This window comes from Neovison vison, chromosome 13, assembly GCF_020171115.1.
Source record: "Neovison vison isolate M4711 chromosome 13, ASM_NN_V1, whole genome shotgun sequence".
NCBI classification, from domain to species: domain Eukaryota; kingdom Metazoa; phylum Chordata; class Mammalia; order Carnivora; family Mustelidae; genus Neogale; species Neogale vison.
The window spans coordinates 128,922,887-128,943,036 of NC_058103.1; the positions used below are offsets into that span (position 1 = coordinate 128,922,887).

The following is a 20,150-nucleotide window of genomic DNA, read 5'->3' on the forward strand; positions in this document are numbered from 1 at the left end:
CCACAAAAATCCTACAATTCAACATTGATGGTAAGCTTCCTGACACAAATCTTAGCAATGATTTTTTTCATTCTGATACCAAAAGCAAATGTAAACAAGAGGGACTCAACAAACTAAAAAGCTTCTGCAGAGCAAAGGAAACCATCAATAAAACAAAAAGGCAACCTACCAAATGGGAGAAAATATTTGCAAATGATGCACCTGATAAGGGATAAAAAGTTAACATCCAAAATACATTTAAAAAAAAATTCTAAAACTCAATAGCAAAAAAAAAAAAAAAAAATCCAATTAAAAATGAGAAGGGAAGGGCACCTGAGTGGCTCAATTGGTTAAGCCTCCTGAGCCTTTGGCTCAGGTCATGAACCTGGAATCCCGGGATCAAGTCCAGGTCAGGCTCCCTGCTCAGTGGGGAATCTGCTTCTCCCTCTGACCCTACCCCACTCTTATGCTCTCTCTCAAATAAATAAATAAGTAAAATATTTTTAAAAATTTTTTTAAAAAGAAGAGGAACTAAATAAACTAAGATACTATATATCTGTACCTATATCTACTATACCTCATTTTTAAAAAAGGAAAAATGAGAGTCACAGGCATCTGTGTAATGTAACAAAAGATCTAACATTCTTCCCTTTGAATTTTGGGTTGTTAAAGAAGGGGTGGGGTTGAAAACTTCCCAAATTCAACAAGATGTAAATCTTGGATTTGTATCCAAGAAGGTGAGCAAATCTGAACAAGATGAAATCAAAGAAATCCAAATAAAGACACAGCATAATTAAACTAAAAACAAAGAAAATATCTTAAAAGCAGCCAGAGAAAAACATTTTAAATATGGTAGAATAACAATTCATGTAACAGCAAATTTTTCATCAGAAACCCTGGAGGACTGCTGAAAGCAACAAAATATTTTTGAAGTGATGAAAAAAGAATCATCAACCTAGAATCCTAAATCATAAAAAATGTCCCTCAGGAATGAAAGGAAAATCAAATATTCTCAAGTAAAGGAAAACTAAGAAAATACATCATCAGCAGACCCACACTAAAAGAATGGCTAAAGGAAGTTCTCTAAACAGAATGGCAACAATAAAAGGAAAACCTTGGAGCTCAGGAAGGAAGAACACTGTAAGTAACACAGGGGTGAATACAATAGGCTTTTCTTCATCCCTTGACTTTTCTAAATTATATCTGAAGCTTTAGCAAAAAATGCTAAATGTGGTTATAAACATATGCAACAAAAATATTTAGGGAAATCTCTTGAACAGAAAAGAATAGAGGGAAGTAAGATTTTCATGTGTCAACCAAACTGGTCAAATGACACAACCAGCAAAATGTGCTTAGTTATGTATATATAATGTATTAGACAAATCACTAAAAAGGCTACATCAAAAAAATAAACTTAAAAACACTACAGATAAATCAAAATGGAATTCTAAAAATAGTCAAGTAAACCAGAGGGAGGCAGTATAAACAACACAAAAATGAAAAAACAGAGCAAACAGAAAACAAAACAGCAGGCTTAAACTCTAATTTATCAAAAATTACATGAAATTCAATGCAAACAGTCTAAATATTCCAATTAAAAGACAGACATTGGTAGAGTGGACTAAAAACATATGACCCAACTATATGCTATCTACAAGAAAGTGACTTCAAATAGGCAAAATAAAAGTAAATGCATAAAGGGGTGCCTGGGTGGCTCAGTTGGTTAAGCACGGACTCTTGATCTCAGTTCAGGTCTTGATTTCAGGGTCATGAGTTTCAAGCCTTGTGCTAATTAAGCTCCATGCTGGGTGCGGAGCCTACTTTAAAAAAAAATAAAAAGTAAATGGATAGAATTAACAAAAAGCATACAAGCAAAAATCAAAGGAAAGCAAGAATGGGTATATTAATGTCAAATAAAGCAGATGTCAGAGCAAAGATAATTACCAGGAATATAAAGCAATATTAAAAATAAGAAAATGGTCAATCCACCAATAAGACATAACAACTCTAAATGTACATGCACCAAAAAGCAAAAGATGTGACAAAAAAAAACAGCAACTAGATAGTCTTAGAGTTGGAGACCTAACATTTCTCTCAACAGCTGACAGAACAAGAGAATAAGGAGACAGAAAATTAGCAAGGTTATAAAAAAACACAACACCATAACCAACAGGATCTAATCAACATTTAGAACACTCCAGCCAACAGCAGAATATACAACCATTCAGATTGTATATACACAAATACACAAATATCAAAACAGATCATATCCTGGGCACACAACAAACCTCAAAAAATTTAAAAGAAGTGAAATCATACAGAGTATGTTCTCCGAAACAATGAAAAGAAACTAGAGGGGCACCTGGGTGGCTCAGTGGGTTAAGCCGCTGCCTTCGGCTCAGGTCATGATCTCAGGGTCCTGGGATCGAGTCCCGCATCGGGCTCTCTGCTCAGCAGGAAGCCTGCTTCCTCCTCTCTCTCTCTCTGCCTGCCTCTCTGCCTACTTGTAATCTCTCTCTGTCAAATAAATAAATAAAATCTTTAAAAAAAAAAAAAGAAAAGAAACTAGAACTCAGTAACAGAAAACACTGAGAAAATTACCAAACTCTTGGGAACTAAACAACACACTCTTAAATAATCCATGGGTCAGAGAAAGAGGGAGATCAAAAAATACGGACCTGAATAAAAAGGAAAATAGAATACATTAGAATGTGTGTGGCAGGGGAAGCTAAAGCAATCATGAGAGAAATGCATAGTACTAAATGGGTCACTTGAAAAGTGGGAAACTTTCAAATCAATAAATATAAGCTCCCATCTCAGCAACCTACGAAAAAAAACTAGCAAAATAAACCAAAAAGTAAGCAGAAAGATGGAAATAATTCAGAGCAGAAACTATGAGAATGAAAATGGAAAAATAGAGAAAAATCAATAAGACAAAGAACTGGTTCCTGCAAAAGATCAATAGAACTGTTATACCTCTACGCAGGACTGATAAAACACAAAAAAAGAATAAACATAAATTACCAATATCAAGAAAGAAACAGGATCTACATATAATTAGAAGATACTAGGGAAAAACTCTACACATATAAATTATACAACTTAGACAAAATGGACTGATTCCTTAAAAAATACAAACTACCTCAATTCAGCAAATATGAAACAGATCATTTAATTTGCTCTACAACTATTGAGAAACCTGAATTCATAATTTTAAGAATCCCAAAAGGTAAATCACAAGGTCCGTATTGCTTCACCGGAGAATGCTACCAAACATTAAAATAGAATTAATACAGATTCTAAACAAATGCTTCTGGAAAAAAGAAAAAGAGCTACTTCACAATTCATTTTAAGAGACTAGTATTAGCATGATATCAAAACCAGAGACAGTACAACAAAAAAAAAAGTACGGAATATTGTTCTCATGAATATAGGCACAAAATCCTTATCAAAATATTCATAAGTAGAATTAAGCAACATATAAAAAGAATTATACATCATGACCAAGAGGTTTATTCCAGGATTGCAAAGCTGATTTAACAGTCAAAAACCAGACCCTTCATATTAATAAACTAAATGGAAAAAAAAATTCTCAAGTGTACATCAAGAGATGTACAAAAAGCATTTGACAAAGTTCAACACTTACTCTTGATAAAATCTCTCAGGAAACCAGAATAGATACGAACTTCCTCACCTTTATAAAAAGCATCTACAAAAACTTACATTAATGTTATACTTAACAATGAAAAGACTGACTGTTTTCCCCCTAAGATAGGAATAAAGTAAGGTTATTCTCCCCACTCTTAAAGAACATAGTAAAGAAGTTCTAGCCAGAGCAGTAAGGCAAAAAAATGTAATGGAAGGCAAATGGATTGAAAAGGGAGAAATAAACTGTCTATGGTAGAAAATTTTTTAAAAATTTCCTAGTCAATTCAGCAAGGTTGCAGGACACAAGACAAACATAAAAAAAAAAACTGTATTTCTATATACTAGAAATGAACACAGGTATTAAATTACCAAAAAGTGATTTAAATTTTTTTTTTAAAGATTTTATTTATTTTTTTGACAGGCAGAAATCACAAGCAGGCAGAGAGGTGGACAGAGAGAGAAAGGAAGGGAAGCAGGCTCCCTGCTGAGCAGAGAGCCTGATGTGGGGCTCTATCCCAAGACCCTGGGATCATGACCTGAGCCGAAGGCAGAAGCTTCAACCCTCTGAGCCACCCAGGCGCCCCGAAATATTTTTTAATTTAACAATTTATATGGAAAGGCAAAGGAACTAGAATTGCTAGAACAATAATGTAAAAAGAAGAAAATGGGAAGAACCAATCTATCCAATTTCAAGATTTACTCTTAGCTATAATAATAAAGACTGTGGTATGGGCAGAGAGATACGTGGATTACTAGAACAGAAACAAGAAATGAGAAATAGAACACACAAGTATACCCAACTTATTCTTGACAAAGGTGCAGAAGTAATTCCATAGTAGAAAGTTAGCCTGATTCAAAAAAAAAAAAAATGGTGTTGGAGTAGTTATTGTAAGCATTAAAAAACAAAAACAAAAAAAACCTTGACCTAAACCTTACATTGCACACAAAATTTAACTCAAATGAACAGGAACATATATGAAAAACATAAAACTACAAACTTTTAGGAAAAAGCATAGGGCAAAATCTTCAGGCTCTAGGGCTAGGCAAAGAGGAGGAGGAAGAAGCAGGGGAAGGGGAGGAAGAAGAAAAAGAAGGAGGAGGAGGAAGAAGCAAAGTCCACACTGAAGTTTATCAAAATTTTACAATTGCTGCACTTAAGACACTGCTGAGAGGATGAAAATATAGGCTATAAACTGAGAGAAATTATTTGCAAACCATATCCAAGACAAAGGACTACTATCTGGAATATATGCAGAACCCCCAAAACACAAGATAAAGAAAAAGAAAAATCTAACCAGAAAATGGGCAAAAGACATGAACAAGTATTCCACTGAAGAGATACAGAGGTAAAGAGCCACAGGATATACCCCAAATTAAAACCACAATGAGGTATCACCACACACTTAACAGAATGGCTAGAATTTTTTAAAAAGTGACAACGCCAAATGATGATATGGACACAGAGAAACAGAATCATTCATAAGTTCCCAGTAGGGATATAATCTGGTGTAGTCACTGTGGATAAGTTCACCAGGTCCTTAAAAACTTAAACAGAGAACTACCACATGATCCAGCAACTCTACACCTGGGTATATACACAAATAACTGAAAGAAGAACTTGTGTATACATACACTCATAGCAGCATTATTCAAAATAGCTAAAAGGTGGGGACACCTGGGTGACTCAGTGGGTTAAAGCCTCTGCCTTCGGCTCAGGTCATGATCCCAGGGTCCTGGGATTGAGCCCCACAACAGGCTCTCTGCTCAGTGGGTCAGTGGGAAGCCTGCTTCCCTTCCTCTGTCTCTGCCTGCCTCTCTGCCTACTTCTGAACTCTGTCTGTCAAATAAATAAATAAAATCTTTTTAAAAAATTAGCTAAGGGGCGCCTGGGTGGCTCAGTGGGTTAAGCCGCTGCCTTCAGCTCAGGTCGTGATCTCAGGGTCCTGGGATCGAGTTCCGCATCGGGCTCTCTGCTCGGCAGGGAGCCTGCTTCCCTCTCTCTCTGCCTGCCTCTCTGTCTACTTGTGATCTCTCTCTGTCAAATAAATAAATAAAATCTTTAAAAAAAAAAAATAGCTAAAAGGTGGAAGCAACATAAATGCCCATCCATGGATGAATGGATAAACAAAATGCAATATATACATATTACGGAATACTATTCAGTTTTTTTGTTTTTTGTTTTTTGTTTTTTTACTATTCAGTTTTTAAAAGGAAGGAAATTCTGACACATACTACAATATGGACAAGACTTGAAGATATTAGGCTAAATAATGAAATCAGCCAGACATAAAAAGACAAATTCTATATCACTGCACTTACACCAAGTAACTAGACTAGTGAGAATTCTAAAAACAGAGAGTAAAATTGTAGTCTCCAGGGGCTGAGAGTAGAGAAGAAAGAGGAGTTACCATTTAGTAAGTACAGAGTTTCATTTTGGAAAGATGAAAAGGTTTTGGAAGTGGATGGTGGTGGTGATTACAAAACAAGGTGAACATCTTAAATGTCCTTGAACTGTATACATAAAAATAATTGAAATGGTAAATTGTAGGTCATGTAGAGTTTACCATAATATCAAAAGATTTTCAGTTAAACTTTTAAGAATTCCATAACAACAACAAAAAAAATCTATTTATGGTATCTAGAAAAGAAGTGCCAGATCAAGCTTTCCAAAGTATTAGAATCTCAGTTTGCAATACCTGGTTGCTTGCCCCATACCCAGCTCTCTAGGATTAATTTGGCCCTACATGCAGGTACAGGAGTTTCTTCTTCATCTTTTTTCTCTTTGTCATTCAGATCTTCTTTCTTTGTTCCACTTTGAGTATCAACACCATCATCTGGAAAATCAAAAATTTTAAAAACTATTAAATTCCTTTTCAGAATGTAACATCCACTCATCAGTCTCTTTGCAAATGTCCCTCCCAGAAATGGAAAGGTTAAGTTACAATATACATTATTCGTTGAATATGATGATTAAAAGAAAATAATATGAGTCATCACCACAAAGGTACAGTGTGATTTATGAAGTAATGAATAGTTTAGTGGCCCTTTAATAAAGAAATCAATATATCATTCAAATTCTTCTTTGAAGCAGGTCTCCTAAAGTATTCCATTAATTTCCTATTACATTTCACAACTAACAAACTTAGTCTTTGATATTACCTAACTGAATTTCATATGAACTGCTTTTATCCAGTGATCGCCAATTGCTGTGTCCAAAAGAAAGGAGGATATGAAATGGTAGCATGATTCAAAAACCATTTTTAACTCTATATTGGTTGGTTCCACCAACTGAGAACCACTGCTACACAGAATCACTGCCATCGACAAAATATAATTCAGAGCATTCAGACACACAAAAAGGCTGAACATCAGGACTTTGGGCCACTGACAATTTAAAGTTTCAGTCAAGAACAAATGTCATGAAACTCCTACGCACAGCAAATAAAGACAGAACCTAACCTTGAAGTATAAATGTGTCCTATCCTAGAATGCCCTTACTAAATGAATTATTTTCTAAATGAAAGAAATAAACATCTAAATCTGTGAAAGGGATTATATCATATTACAAACAGTAAGAAGTATCTAAAATTAACTGAAACCAACAAGTAACAAATATTAAGGAACTCCTGCAATTTATAAGAGAAAAATACCAGATATCAAACAGAAGGAATCCCAAATAACTAATGCTATGAAGAGATACTCAAATTCTGTTTAAAAAATTTAAATTAAAACAATGAAATATTACTTTACATTCACCAAATAGACAATTGTTGGCTCCAAAACAGGAATTTTTTCCCATTTCATCTGGTTTTATTCACTGATAAAACCCAAGTGCCTAGAACAACACATGCCCAGAAGTAAGCTTTCAATGATCTGTTTGATAATTAAATAATGTCAAATAATTGGAGCCAGGGACATAAACCTTCAGGCACAACTGGCCAAAGGGGTGGACCCCATGTAACTAGACTGGACAGCAATCAACTGAGTTACATACAAGGTCCTCTAATCCCTTCCAGGGGCTATGCTCACAAAGCTTCCATACAGGCCCACAATTAGAAGAATGCAGAGGGCAGAAACCCACAGCAATCCAATGTACTATATGAATATGACTTTAAATACAGTACTAGGGGCGCCTGGGTGGCTCAGTGGGTTAAACCTCTGCCTACAGCTCGGGTCATGATCTCAGGGTCCTGGGATCGAGCCCCACGTTGGGCTCTCTGCTCAGTGGGGAGCTTGCTTCCCCACTCTCTCTCTCTGCCTGCCTCTCTGCCTACTTGTATTCTCTCTCTCTCCATCAAAAAAAAAAAAAAAAAAAAACAGTACTAGGGAACAAACTCGGGCTAAGGAACCATACATTCCATTAATGCAACCTAAAAATGCATGCATTTAACACTAGAATGTTTCATAATGATACATAAACACATTAGAAAGGAAAACATTTTTTTAAAGATTTTATTTATGTATTTATGTATTTGAAAGACAGAGAATAAGAGAGAGACAGAGCACGAGATGGGGAGGGTCAGAGAGAGAAGCAGACTCCCCGCCAAGCAGGGAGTCTGATGTGGGACTCGATCCCGGGACTCCAGGATCATGACCTGAGCCAAAGGCAGTCGCCCAACCAACTGAGCCACCCAGGCACCCAAAAAGAAAGGAAAACATTTTAAAAGATGGAGTTGAAATGGTGTGCCAGGAACTATGAAGTTGATTAACTTAATCTGCAGTTCCTGAAGCTGAAGAAAGGACCTCTGCCACTGGTACACATCAGGTGTCCCATTCTTTCAACTTCCTATGACTAACAATACCTCTATTATTCACAGAAATATCCAACTGGGCATTAAATACAGATTTTTTGGTAATATGTTCAAGTCCTAACTTCCTGTACCTATGAGTGTGACCTTATTTGCAAATAGGGGATCTTCAGATGATCAAATTAAGAAGTCATAAGGGTAGGCCCTAATCCAATATGACCAGTGTCCTTACAAAAAGAATGAATTTGAACACAGACAGACATACACAAAGGAAAGACAATGTGAAGACACGGGGAAAAGGCAGCCATCGAGAAGGACAAAGGCTTGGAACACAGCCTTTTCTCATAACCTTCAAAAGGATGCAATCCTGCTGACACCTTGATTTTAGACCTGTAGTCCCCAGAACTGTGAGACAATATGTTTCTGTTGTTTAAGATTTCCCAGCCTGTAGCACTCTGTTACAACAGCCCTAGGAAACTAATACAAATACTCCTTCTTAGCACCCTCAGAGACATCTTCACCAAGAGGCTTTAGGAAGTTCATCTCATGCACCCTGGAGTCTCTGGACCACCTGTGATGACAACATGCTACCTACAGGATTCAGATGCAGAAAAAAAAACTGCCCTTCCCAGACAGATGCTATTTATCATTAGTGGAAAATGGTAACCATATACTCAGCTTTCCGGGAAACAGAGGCTCTCAAAGACCCTGAGCCTATAACCCTCCACACACCCAGCTCCCCACTACACTTTGGGTCATGAAAGCAGCATCCTACAAGCTTGATTTAAAAAAAAAAAAAGACCCAATCACAAGCTATCTTTAAAAAACTCATTAATAGGGGCGCCTCAGTGGCTCAGTCAATTAAGCGTCTGCCTTCGGCTCAGGTCATGATCCCAGGGTCCCGGAATTGAACCCTGTATCAGGCTCCCTGCTCAGTGGGGAGCCTGCTTCTCCCTTTCCCTCTGCCTGCCACTATGCCTGCTCATGTTCTCGCTCTGCCTACTTGTGCGCTCTCTCTCCCTCTGTCAAATAAATAAATAAATAAATAAATTTTTAAAAATAAAAATAAAAAACTCATTTATATATAATGATACAAAGCAATTAAATGTAAATGAGTGGAAAAAATAACAAGAAACACTAATGAAAGAAAGTTGAAACGGCTATATTAATGAGACAAAACAAATTCCACAGCAAAGAAAATTACCAGAGATAAACAGGAGTAACACATAATAATAAAGGGGTAAATTCACCAAGAAAAAAACATGTGTATGAAGTCAACAGTAACACCTCAAAACACAAACTGAGAACTGAATAGAAAGATGGACAAATCCACAATTATATTAGAGATATCAACACTACCCTCTCAGTAACAGAACAAGTAGAAAGAAAACCAGCAAAATTAAGGAACTGAACATCATGATCATCAATCAAAAGGATGCAATCAACATTTTACACATTGAGCCACCCAACTACAGTAGAATATCATTCCTTTTTTTTTTCCTAAGAGATTTTATTTATTTGACAGAGAAAGAGACAGCATGAGAGGGAACACAAGCAGAGAGAGTAGGAGAGGGAGAAGCAAGCTCCCTGCTGAGCAGGGAGCCTAATGTGGGGCTCAATCCCAGGACTCTGGGATCATGACCCAAGCCAAAGGTAGATGCATAACAACTGAGTCACCCAAGCATCCCAAGAGTATCATTCTAAAAAAAGTGACACCTTGATTTCAAGATTTGTATCCTCTAGAATGGTGAAGTACACATATTGACTATTCACCAAGACAACACCACATCTTAGGTCATAAAACAAATCTTAACAAATTTAAATGAGTTGAAATCAACCATATTAAACCTATGTCCTCTCAATATGCCATTAAACTAGAAATCAATGACAGAAAGACAACTAGACAATGTCAAAAGACCTGGGAATTAAACAACACATTTCAAAGTAATGCACAGGTCTCAACAGAAATGTAATTAAATATTAAATAAATAAATAAATGTTTTTAATTGAACGAAAATACATCAAAATACGTAGGGTGCACTTAAAATACTGCTTACAGGGAGAATTTGTATTATTAAAAGTTTATGTTAGCAAAGAGAAAAAGGTCTGAAGTCAACAATCAAAACTTCTACCTTAAGAAACTAGAAAGAGAAAAGCAAAAGAAACCAAAAGCAAGCAGTAAGAGGGGAATAAGAACATAAACAAATAAAACTGAAAACAGAAAAACAGAAAATAAATCAATGAAACTAAGTTGATTTGTTGAAAAGATCAATAAAATTGATAAACCTTGCATAAGACTACTGGTGGTGGGGGAGAGAAACACAGTAATTAAAACATCACGAACGGGGCGCCTAGGTGGCTCAGTGGGTTAGGCCGCTGCCTTCGGCTCAGGTCATGATCCCAGGGTCCTGGGATTGAGTCCCACATCGGGCTCTCTGCTCAGCGGGGAGCCTGCTTCCTCCTCTCTCTCTCTCTGTCGAATAAATAAATAAAATCTTTAAAAAAAAAAATCACGGGGACGCCTGAGTGGCGCAGTTGGTTAAACGACTGACTCCGGCTCAGGGCGTGATTCTGGAGTCCCGGGATCGAGTCCCACATCAGGCTCCCAGCTCCATGGGGAGTCTGCTTCGCTCTCTGACCTTCTCCTCGCTCATGCTCTCTTTCACTGTCTCTCTCTCTCAAATAAATAAAATAAAATCTTAAAAAAAATAAAATAAATCACGAACAAACAAAGGCTATCTCTACAGCCTGTGAGGATACTAAAAGGAAAAAAGAATACTACATAAACTCTAAACACATAAATTAAACAATTTAGTAGACATTGACCAGTTCCTCAAAAACAAACCATAGAAACTCATCCAAGACAAACTACATAAGCTAAATAGTATGATAACTATTCAAGAAATCTACTTCCGAATTTAAAACCTTTTGAAATAGAAACCTCAAGACCTAGCAGATTTCTTTTTTTTTTTTTTTAAGATTTTATTTATTTGACAGAGAGAGATCACAAGTAGGCAGAGAGGCAGGCAGAGAGAGAGAGAGGAGGAAGCAGGCTCCCTGCTGAGCAGAGAGCCTGATGCGGGACTCGATCCCAGGACCCTGAGATCATTACCTGAGCCGAAGGCAGCAGCTTAACCCACTGAGCCACCCAGGTGCCCAAGACCTAGCAGATTTCAATGGAGAATTCAACTAAATACTTACATAAGAAATTTATACCAATTCTACACAATCTCTCTCAGAAAACGGGAGGAGGAACATTCCCAACTCGTTTTACAAAACCAGTATTACTCTAACACCAAAAGTAGACAAACAAGAGTACAGTTAACCTTTGAACAACAAGGGGGTTGGGGTACCAATTCCATGCCTATTGAAAATCTGCACATAACTTTGGACTCCCTAAAAACTTAACTACAAATATAGCCTACTGTTGACCATAAGCCTTACTGATGACATAAATCGCCAATTAACACACGTTTTGTATATGTATTCTATACTGTACCATTACAATAAAGTCAGCTACTGAAAAGAAAATATCAGGAAAACCATAAGGAAGAGAAAATACATTTATAGTACTATAAATTATGTGCATAGAAGTGAACAGACACAGTTCAAACCCATATTGTTCAAGGTCAATCATACAGAAAACGCAGCTATAAATAAATATCCCTAATGAACATACATGCAAAATTCTCAACAGACTATTAGTAAACTGAATCCAACAATACATATAAAGAATAATACACTATAACCAAGAGAAGTATATCCCAGGAATACAATGCTGGTTCAATGTTTGTAAATCAATCAATGTAATCCCCAACAGAAATAAGAATCACTTGATACTAGTGATGTATAAAAAGCTTTTGACAATATGTATCATTCATTCAGGACAAAAGTTCTCAACAAATTAGGAAGAGATGAGAAATTCCTCAACCTGATAAAGAACATCTACAGAACTCTATAGTTCATCACACTTTATAATTTAAAAAAAAAAAAAAGAATCCTTTTCCCTTAAGATAAGGAGTAAGGTAAGGATGTCCATTCTCTTTATCCCTATTTGATACTGTACTGGAAGTCCTAGTTAAAGCAGTAAGATAAAAGAAGATAAAAACTGTTCCTCTTCACAAACTACATGATTGTCTTCAAGAAAATCCCAAGAAATCTACAAACAAACAAACAAAAAAATACTGCCTTATGAGTTTAGCAAGATCATAGGCGACAAAATCAACACAAAAAAATGTAATAAATAGTACCAGCTACATGCTGTTTTCTATGTAACAGATATAATGCAGAAATTACACCACATAATATCACCATACAGTTGGAAACCAAAAAAAATTTAACATTTATAATAGCTCCAAAAGAAGTAAATACTTGGGTACACACTATCAAAAACATAGCCCACTTAGGAAATGTATGTTGTATAGTATAAAATCCTGATGAAAGAAATAAAACACTACCTAAATAAATGAAGATATACTATGTTCATGAATTAAAAAACAAAATACAGCAATGATGTTAACTCTCCCCAAACTGATCTATAGATCTAGCACAATACCAAGCAAAAACCAAGCAAGAATTTTTTTGCTGATATTAGATAAGCTGATTTTTCTTAAAGATCTTATTTATTTGAGAGCAAGGCAGGGAGCACAAGCAGGGTAAAGGACAGCGGTAGAAGCAGACTCCCCTGCTGAGCAGGGAGTCTGATGTAGGGCTCGATACTGGGACTCTGGGATCATGACCTGAGCTGAAAGCAGATGCTTAACTAAGTGAGCCACCCAGGCTGGGATCATCACCTGAGCTGAAAGCAGATGCTTAACTAAGTGAGCCACCCAGACAACTGAGAATCACCATTTTAAAATGTACATTTAAGAGCAAAAACTAGAATAAATAAAACAACTACAAAAACTAACAATAAAGTTGGAAGAAGCAATTTAATACTATAAAGCCGCAGTAACAAAACCAATTTTAATACTATAAAGCCACAGTAATCAGTGTGCCATTAATAAAGAAACATATCAATAACTGGAAAGTCCAGGAATAATCACATACAAAAGGAGTCAATTAATTTTGACAAAATACAAAAGCAACTCAATGGGAAAAGGACAGTATTAGAAAAACTGGATATCCGTATGAAAAATAAAAAATAGCTTCAACCCAAACCTTATACTTTATACAAAAGTTAACTCAAAATGAACCAAAGATCTAATAACAAAATGAAAAACTATAAAACTCTTAGAAGAGAACATAGGAGAATATCTTTGTTACCAAACACTAATCAAAAAAATTCTTATACATGAGACCAAAAACATAATTCATAAAAGAAAAAATTATAAAATACATATTAAGAGAATGAAAAATTAGGTACTAGACTTGAGAGAAAATATTTATAAATGATGTATCTGAGAAAGAACCTAGAATGAAAATACAATCCATAAAATATTCTCAAAACCAAACAAAAAGAAAACAAACAACCTAATTCACCAATTAATAAAAAGATGTAAAGAGAAACTTCACCAAAAAGGATATAAGGATGAAAAATAACCACATGAAAGGGTATTCAATGTCATTTGCCATTAAGGTGATGAGCTCATACTACACGATGAGCTCATACTACATAATTATAAGAACAGCTAAAATTAGAAGTGCAAGGGCTGACAAGAATACAGAGCAACAGGCACTAAACACACAGTGCTAGAGGGAAGGCAAAATGATAAAGCCACTTTGAAAAACAAAAGGGCAGTTTTGTATAAAATGAAAACTGCCCTTACCATATAGACCAACAATCACACTACTAGGTATTTATCCTAGAGAAATGGAGACTATATCCATGAAAAATGTGTACAGAAATGTTAATAGCACCATTATTATAATTACAAAAAAAATGGTAACAACCAAAATGTCCTTTAGTAGATAAATGGATTAATACAGTGTCATATATTCAAATTATGGAATATTACTCAGTAATAAAAAGAACTGCTGATACAACAATATGGATGAATTGTAAAGATACAACTAGTGAGTAAAGGAAGTCAACTTTAAAATGTTACATAATGTGGATTTAGAGGAAGATGATAGAGGAGTAGGGGACCCTAGCTTCACCTGATTCCTGGAATTCAGCTAGATAGCTATCATTCTAAACACCTGTGAACTGAACTGGACGTCTAAGAAAAGAATTGTTTTAATTCTACAAATAGAAAAGTGATCACATTTTACAAGGTAGGAGGTGCTGAGAAGTCAATCTGATGCAATAAATCACAAGAGTAAACCATACGGGGAGGACCCTCTGCAAGCCCACTACCAGAAAGTGATAGAGGAGTGGAGCACAAAACCAGAACTTAACAAAAGTCGTATTGGGTGAGAGACGTCCCTGCCTGAAAAGTGCTCAGGTGGCAAAACTGACAGAACTCTAGGTGGGAGAATGCGGTCTCAGGATCCCTGGGGTCATAAAAGAATGGGGGACCTGAGTGTGGCAGAGTTCCGAAACATCAGAGTAGAGAAGCCAGCTACAGTCAGGGAGCCCAGGAGTGGGCATAAATCCTGAACTGCAGCACAGCTGGGCAACTGCTCTCTGAGCAGGAGCCCAGCAAGTGACAGAACCAAGGGGAGACCTTCCTCCTTCCCCGGACAGGAGTGGTGAGGTGCATGCCAAAGGAGTCTGCTAAGTTTGGAGATTCAAACCAGAGGCCCATACCTATGATTAAAAAAACACTGTCACAAACTCGGTGAACCCAGAGTGTGGAGGGAAAATCATGGAGACAAAAGTGATTGACTGCTTTTCCTTGAGGGTGCACTGAAGAGTGGGGGCTTTCAACTCCTGGAGATGAGGTGCTGCCATTTTTATTTTCATCCTTTAAAGTGGTGGGAAAAGCCTTCAGGGAACAAAAGTTACACAGAGCAATCTGGAGGTGCTTATACAGAGCCCAGCCCCCTGGCAAGAGGGAAGCAATTATGCCCCAGCAAAGACAACTGAGAATCAAAGCAACAGGTCCTTCCCCCAGAATATCAGCAAGAAAATCTGGCTAAGACCAAATTTACTGATTACACACGGAACTGAAAACTACAAAACTCCAGTGCTAAGGGAAAACGGTATATAGAATTATAGCTTTTTTCCTCATGATTCTTTGTTTCAATTTTAACTTTCTTCTTTTAACTTTTCAATGGATTTCTTATCAACTCTCTTAACTTTATTAATTTTCATTTTTACAGTTACATTCATTGCATTTAATTTTATTTCTGTATATATGTGTGTGTTTTCCTTTACAATTTAAGGATGTAGTTTCTTCTGACAGACCAAAACATAAAAACATAATTGCTCTGTTCTGTTCACCTGACTACATTCTTTCTTTTATGTCTTTTTTAATTTTCATTTTATAGTTACATTCTATCCTTTCACTGTATTTAAATTTAGGTATATAAATACATATATTTTTATATATTTACTTATAAATATATAAATATGTTTATATAAATTTATATAAAATTGTAAGTTTATATATAAATATATACATATATTTACATGATACATGTATTTTATACACATAATATGCACATATATAATAATATATACATACACATTTAAATAATATACACATAAATATATATGTGTGTATACATATATATACACATATGTATACACACACACATTCTTTTGTATAACATATATATGTATATTGCCTTTTTTGTTGTTGTTACTGGTTTCTGGTCTCTCGTGATTTGTTTAGTGTGTAATTCTCTGGAGTCATTTCTATTTCAGTGTTTTGATCTCTCATTCCTCTATTCTTATCTGGACAGAATAACAAGACAAAAAAATCACCTCAAGGGGCGCCTGGGTGGCTCAGTGGGGAAAGCCGCTGCCTTCGGCTCAGGTCATGATCTCAGGGTCCTGGGATTGAGTCCCGCATTGGGCTCTCTGCTCGGCAGGGAGCCTGCTTCCCTCTCTCTCTCTCTCTCTCTCTCTGCCTGCCTCTCCATCTACTTGTGATTTCTCTCTGTCAAATGAATAAATAAAATCTTTTTAAAAAAAAAAATCACCTCAAAAAAAGAAAAGAGGCCATACTGACTGCCAGGGACCTAATCAGAGTGGATAGAAGTAAGATGACAGAACCAGGGTTCAGAATAACAATTATAAAGATACTAGCTGGTCTTGAAAAAAGCCATACAATTAGAGAATCCTTCCTGGAAAAATAAAAGAACTAAAATCTAATCAGGTTGAAATTTAAAAAGGCTGTTAATGAAATGCAATAAAAAATGGAAGCTCTAGGTGCTAGGATAAGTGAGGCAGAAGAGAGAATAAGGTATACAGAAGACAAAAGATGGAGAATAAAAAGTTGAGAAAAGGAGAGATAAACAACCAATGGAGCACAAGGGGATAATTCAAAAGATAAGTGAACCATAAAGCGAAACCATTTTAGAATAATTTGGGTCCCAGAAGAAGGGAAAGAGAGCGAGAGAGATGAATAGAAGGTATATTTGAGCAAAATATAGCTGAGAACTTCCCTAATCTGGGAAAGAAAACAGGCATTCAAGTCCAGGAGGCACAGAGAACCACCCTCAAAATCAATACAAATAGGTGAACAACTAGACATATAATAGGAACGTATAAAATCTTGCAAATTTCAGAGACAAAGAAAATCATGAAAGCAGCTTGGGAAAAGAGACTCTTAACCTACAAGGGTAGAAACATAAGACTGGTAATATAACTATCCACAGAGGGGCCAGAAAGGACTGCCATGATGTAATTATTCGATGTGTAAATAGGAAAAATACACAGCCAAAATACTTTATCCAGCCAGCCTGTCATTCAGAATAAAAGGAGAGATAAAGAGCTTCCAGGACAAAGAGAAACTAAAGGAATTTGTGAACACCAAACCAGCCCTGCAAGAAATATTAAAGGAACTCTGTTATTTGAAGAGAGGGCTCAAAAGTAAAATGCACCAGAAAAAAAAAAACCAGAGACAATATACAGAAAGTAATTTTATATGTAATACAACGGCACTAAATTTATATCCTTCAATGGTTACACTGAGTGTAAATGTGTTAAATGCTCATTCAAAAGACAAAGGTATCAGACTGAATAAAAAAGCAAGACCCATCACTATGTGGTCTATAAGAGATACACTTGGAGCCAAAGACACCTCCAGATTGAAAGTGAGGGGGGTATAAAAACTAAGAGCTTTTTTCTCTAAGATCAGGAACATGACAGGGATATCCACTCTCACCACTTCTGTTCAACATAGTCCTGGAAGTCCTAGCCACCTCAACCACACAATAAAACATAATAATAATAATAATAATAATAATAATAATAATAAAAGATATCCAATCAGAAGAAGTCAAACTCTCACTCTTCATAGGTTACATGATACTCTATGTGAAAAACACTAAAGACTCCATCCCAAAATTGCTAGATCCCATACAGGAATCCAGCAAAGCAGCAGGATATAAAATCAATGCACAGAAATCAGTTGCATTTCTATACACTAACAATGTTAACTAAAGAAAGAGAAATTAAGGAATCGATCCCATTAACAATTACACCAAAAATCACTAGGTACCTAGGAATAAACCTAACCAAAGAGGTAAAAGATCTGTACTCTGAAAATTATAGAACACCTATGAAAGAAACTGAGAAGACACAAAGAAATGGAAAAACATTCCATGCTCATGGATTGGAAGAACAAATATGGTTAAATATGGTTAAAATATCTATGCTACCTAGAGCAATCTACACATTCAATGCAATTCCTATCAAAACACCATCAACACTTTTCACAGAGCTGGAACAAACAATCCTAAAAATCTGTGTGTTACCAGAAAAGACCCTGAATAGCCAAAAGAAAGTTGAAAAAGAAAACCAAAGCTGGTGGCATCACAATTCCAGACTTCAAGCTGTCATCATCAAGATAGTATAGTACAGGCACAAAAAAAGACACACATATCAGTGGGACAGAATAGAGAACCAAGAAATGGACCCTCACCTCTATGGTCTAATCTTCAACAAAGCAAGAAATAATATCCAATGGAAAAAAGACAGTCTCACCAACAAAAGGTGTTGGGAAAATTGGACAGCCACATGCAGAAGAATGAAACTGGACCATTTCCTTTCACCATACACAAAAACAGACTCAAAATGGATGAAAGACTGAAAATGTGAGAGAGGAATTCATCAAAACCCTAGAGGAGAACACAGGCAACCACCTCTGTGACCTCATCCACAGCAACATCTTGCTAGACATGTCTCCAAAGGCAAGGGAAGCAAAGGCAAAAGTAAACTATTGGGACTTCATCAAGATAAAAAGCTTCTGCACTTCAAAGGAAACAGTCGACAAAACCAAAACACATCAACAGAATGGGAGCAGATACTTGCAAACATCTTACTAATAAAGAGCTAGTATAGTATCCAAGATCTATAAAGAACTCACACTCAACACTCAACACCCAAAAAACGAATAATCCAATCAAGAAATGGGCAGAAGACATGAACAGATATTTCTCCAAAGAAGACATACAAATGGCCAAAAGACACATGAAAAAATTCTCAACATCAGGGAAATCCAAATGAAAACTACAAAATACCACCTCACACCAATCAGAATGGCTAAAATTAAGTCCGGAAACGATAGTTGTTGCTGAGGATCCAGAGAACTCTTACACAGTTGGTAGGCATGCAGGCTGGTATAGCCACTCTGAAAAACAGTATGGAGGTTTCTCAAAAAGTTAAAAACAAAGCTATCCTAGGACCCAGCAATTACACTACTAGGTATTTACCTGAAGATACAAATGCAGTGATCCAAAGGGGAACCTGCACCCCAATGTTCATAGCAGCAATGTCCAAAACAGCCAAACTATGGGAAGAGCCAAGATGTCCACCAATAGATGAAGAGATAAAAAAGAACTGGTGTGTGTGTGTGTGTGTATGAAATGGAATATTACTCAGCCATCAAAAAATAAATAAATCTTGCCATTTGCAATGAAATGAACAGAACTAGAGGGTTCTTATTTGCTAAGCAAATAAGCCAATCAGAGAAAGACAATTATCATATGATTTCACTCATATGTGAAATTTAAGAAACAAAACAGCATCAGAGGGGAAGGGAGGGAAAAAAAAACACAAAACCAGAGTGGGGGGGAAACCATAAGAGATTCTTCACTATATGAAACAAGCTGAGGGAAGGGGAGAAAGGGAGAGGGATGGGGTAACTGGGTGAGAGACAATAAGGAGGGCCCGGGATGTACTAAGCATTGGGTATGATATAAGACTGATCAGTCACTAAACTCTACCTCTGAAACTAAAAATAAACTATATGTTAATTAGTTAAATTTACATTTCAAAAAAACTTGAAAAAATTAAAAGTAAAAAAAAATCAATGTCATATATATATGTATCATTCCATTTATATGACAGTTCTTAAAATGGCAAAACCACAATGATGGACAACAGATGAGTGGTTGCCAGAAATCAGGAGTTGGGGGACTGTGTGACTCAAGGAGCAACAGGAAAGAGTTTTCTAAGGATGATGAAACTGTTCTGAATCATGATCACAGTGGTGGTTATGTGAACCTATATATCTGTTCAAATTCACTGAACTAAATACCTAAAAGAAATAAACTATACCCTATTAATTTTAAAAACAGAAACTGTTTAACTGCTTTTCCCTAAAATTACAATAAATTTCAATTAAGTTCAAACATGTATTTACCACCCAGCACATCAAAGCACCATGGTAAACACTTTGATACAAAAGTAAGACGACTTCTATAGCCCAAATGAACCTC

General features: G+C 36.1%; 1 protein-coding gene across 5 annotated transcripts in view; it reads right to left on the reverse strand.

The window, feature by feature from the left end:
- HERC2 (HECT and RLD domain containing E3 ubiquitin protein ligase 2) overlaps positions 1-20,150 on the reverse strand; it is a 250,796-nt gene that overhangs the window by 203,716 nt on the left and 26,930 nt on the right. For all 5 annotated transcript variants that reach the window (XM_044232144.1, XM_044232143.1, XM_044232140.1 and 2 more), the window contains exon 4: positions 6,324-6,461. In XM_044232144.1, coding sequence (XP_044088079.1) covers positions 6,324-6,461 — 138 coding nt within the window. The remainder of the gene's footprint in view (positions 1-6,323; positions 6,462-20,150) is intronic.